The sequence below is a fragment of the Emiliania huxleyi genome (assembly GCF_000372725.1).
Source record: "Emiliania huxleyi CCMP1516 chromosome Unknown EMIHUscaffold_1910, whole genome shotgun sequence".
Taxonomy (NCBI): Eukaryota; Haptophyta; order Isochrysidales; family Noelaerhabdaceae; genus Emiliania; species Emiliania huxleyi.
Genome location: NW_005200679.1, coordinates 1 through 3,187, shown reverse-complemented (window position 1 = coordinate 3,187; position 3,187 = coordinate 1). Strand labels below are relative to the sequence as shown.

At 68.5% G+C, this 3,187-nt stretch overlaps 1 protein-coding gene across 1 annotated transcript; it reads left to right on the top strand.

Moving 5' to 3' along the window:
• Nucleotides 1-1,664: 1,664 nt before the first annotated feature.
• Nucleotides 1,665-2,805, top strand: EMIHUDRAFT_373582 (hypothetical protein). Its single transcript, XM_005782182.1, has 2 exons — nt 1,665-2,399; nt 2,441-2,805. The coding sequence occupies exons 1-2, from the start codon at nt 1,695-1,697 to the stop codon at nt 2,714-2,716; spliced, it is 981 nt and encodes a 326-aa protein (XP_005782239.1). The 5' UTR covers nt 1,665-1,694; the 3' UTR covers nt 2,717-2,805.
• The last annotated feature ends 382 nt before the right edge of the window (nt 2,806-3,187 follow it).

Genomic DNA, 3,187 nt, shown 5'->3' with positions numbered 1-3,187 from the left:
CTTGTCCAGCGGCGACGGCCCGTCGTAGCCCCCCGCCAGCGCCTGGATCGGGCGGCAGACAAGGGGCGTGGAAAGGTGGGGGAGGAGCGGGAAGCGTCTAGGAAGTGTCTGGAAAGCGGCTCAGCGCCTTGGCGTCGGCTTGCAGCTGCTTGCGCTCCGTGTCGTTGAAGTTGCCGTGCTTGGGGGAGAGGGCCTGGAAGTACTCGACAATGGCGTCCTCCGGGAGGACGCCGCGCTGCGCGAACTGGATCGCGGCGTCGACCCGGGCCCGGTGGCCGAGGGACATGCATTTGAGCGCCCCACAAGGGTGCTGGACCTCAGAGTCCGCGCACTTGGCGTCGTCGGGGAGGGAGGGGAGCTCGCCGCGCTGCTCGGAGGGGAAGGCGAGGTCGAACGGCGGCAGGTCGGCGAGGCCGAGGATCACGCGCGCCTCCTCGCGCGCGAGCGGGACCGCCTCCGCAAGAAGGGCCGGCCACCACTTTTGCGCCTGCACGCCGGTCACGAGGACGTCGGCGCCGACGCGGCCGCGCTCGACGATTTCGTCGACGATGACGTTCTTCAGGATGTCGACCTTCCCTGCGCGCCAGTCGGCCATCTGCTGTGGGTTGAGCTTCTTGTAGTTGTAGAAGTGCTTGTCGAACGTGAAGTCGACCTTGCCGACCTTGAAGGGATGTGGGCCATCGTAGATGTCGGCGATGTAGTCGAAGTGCTGGTCGAAGGTGAGGTTGACGCTGTTGTGGGAGGAGTTGACGGCGCGCTCGAGCATACGTGTCGTCTCGTCGGTCGCGTGCCCCTCGTCCGTGACGTAGCCGCCGTGCTTGGCAGAGTGGGGCGAGGGGTAATGAAAGAGGTAGAAGCGGGAGCGCTGCCCGCGGCGCATGCCCTCGGGCAGCGGCTTCGGGACTGGCGGGAGGTGGGCCGGCATGCCGCCGGGCAGCTCCGCAAAGAACGCCGCGAACGAGAGGATGCGGGGCCACGCGCGCTTGAAGTGGTTGGCGCCAGAGAGGGACATGCTTGAGACACGAGGAGCGAGAGGAGGCGCCCGAGACTAGCGCTGCTGCGCAGCTCGTCCAAAGGAGCCTGCGGGAGCGGGAGGAGGCCGGCCGTGTGAGAGGTGGGATGCGAGGGGTGCTGGCGCCGTTGCCCTCATGTGTCTGCACCCCTCCCAGGCCCACCATGAGGCACACACGCGTGAGCCGACGGCGGCCACACGCCACTTGCTCTAAACTCATGAATTGCTCGGCTCGTGGAGATGGAAAAGGAGCCGCAGTTGGATGTGCTGAGAGCGCGTGATGATGAGAAGAAGCGGGTGCGTGAGAGGGGCTGCGGCACCGAAACCATCGAGGCGGCGGCATGGTGGCGGGTTACGCTATGAGGTGTGTGCGGAAGTGTGAGTTTTGCACCTGGGCGGCCTTGGGTCGACCGCGCTGGACATTGCGCGGTAGTGTAGTTGGCCATTCGCAACTGAAGAAAGGCGGTGCCGCGGAGAGATAGCGAAATGGCCCGGGTCAGAGATAAAGAATTCCCGAAATTAGGTGCCCGGTAGGCTTGGCTGCAAAGGGGATTTTCGCGTTTTGTTTTTTTATTCAGGGTTTTGCAACTGATTCCGTTTGCAACAAACGGAATCAAGAAAGAAAGCATCCGAAAGCAGGCGGCGTCTCGTGCTCGACCAGGATCGCCGTCCCGGCGCGAGAATGCAGCCGGGCTTGCCGTCGTCCAGCTCTTTTTGCTTCGGCTCGTCGTCAGCGACGCGCCAGTCCTGGCGCAGCCGCCCCGCCGTGCGGTCCACGGCCTTGCAGCCCGTCGACGCGCCCGACGACGTGACCGCGGCCGAGATGGAGGCCTTCATGGACCACATCCAGCCGAGCTTGTACCAGCCGCCCGACGACAGCGACATCGCCCATGAGTTCACGGCGTGGCTGGCGGCGCGCCGCGAGACGTTGCGGACCGCCGCCGGTGCAGGCCGCCCTCGCGACTCGCAGGCCGACGTCGCCGCACCCGACGCCGCCGGCGGCGAGGAGTCGCCCGACAACGAGACGGGGCGCGCGACTCCGCCCGCACCTGCGCCGGCGGCGGCGTCCGGCCGCCGGCGCCGGCGCAAGCCGCTCGCCGGCGGCGGCGGCGAGAAGGAGAACGCGGACGTCGAGATGGACGCGCTCATGGTCGAGCGGCCCCGGCCTGCGCAGACGGAGCAGCGCTGGCGCGCCGTCCTTGCCGCGCGCCACGAGGATTACGACCGGGAGCTCGAGAAGGACAACCCGGAGCGGCCGTGGCACAGGGTGCCACACTTCCAGGGCGACATCAAGGCGGAGTGCGAGCTGTGGGCGAGGGTGGTGCGCGCGCTCGGCGAGGCATACGCGCGTCACCACTGGGTCATCGACCGCGTCGAGTTTGACCCCGACCCCAAGAACCGCTCGCGAGCCGAAGCCACGCGACGCAGGCGTCACAAGAGGCTGCGGGAGGCGGCGAAGCGGGCGGAGGAAAAGGCCGCGGCTGCCGCCGCCGCCACCGCGACGCCGTCGCCCGCCGCCGCCGCGGCGGCGGCGGCGGAGGCCTCGGAGGGCGCGGCGGCGGAGGAGGAGCTGAATGCGGTGCGGCGAGCGCAGGCAGGAAAGACCGCTGCACGGCTGTTCGACGACCTGGAGGACGGCGAGGAGGAGGGGGAGGGGGAGGCGGCTCGCGAGGCGTCGGAGCGCACGCTATCCATCGCCACTGATGCCTTGCTGGGCGTTCTCGACGCGGCCGACGGAGGCACCGTCGAGACGAAGGACGCGTACCAGACGGCGGACAAGCCGCTGGGCGAGGGGGAGGCAACGGAGGCGGTCGAGAAGGACAACATCACCATCGCCTTCAACAGGAGCATCGTCCGCGAGGTGCGGCGGCTCCTGCAGACGTACGGCGGCGATCACAGGCCGCCGAGCATGGGCGCTGAGATGCACTACGAACTCGCTGCGATGGAGGGCCCGTACGCTGACCCGAACGCCTTCTCGTGCGACCCGGACTCGCTGTCCACGCAACAGCTCGACGCGCGTTTGCTACTGTGGTACCGGCAGTGCCTCCCCAAGCCGCCGCAATGGCGCGCCGACCCAAAGCTCAAGCAGCAGCCCTGGCGCGGCGCCGATGGGCAGGAGCTGCTGCTGCCGCAGTGCTGGCCGTCGCATTGGCTGACGCGCGCGCGGCTGCTCGG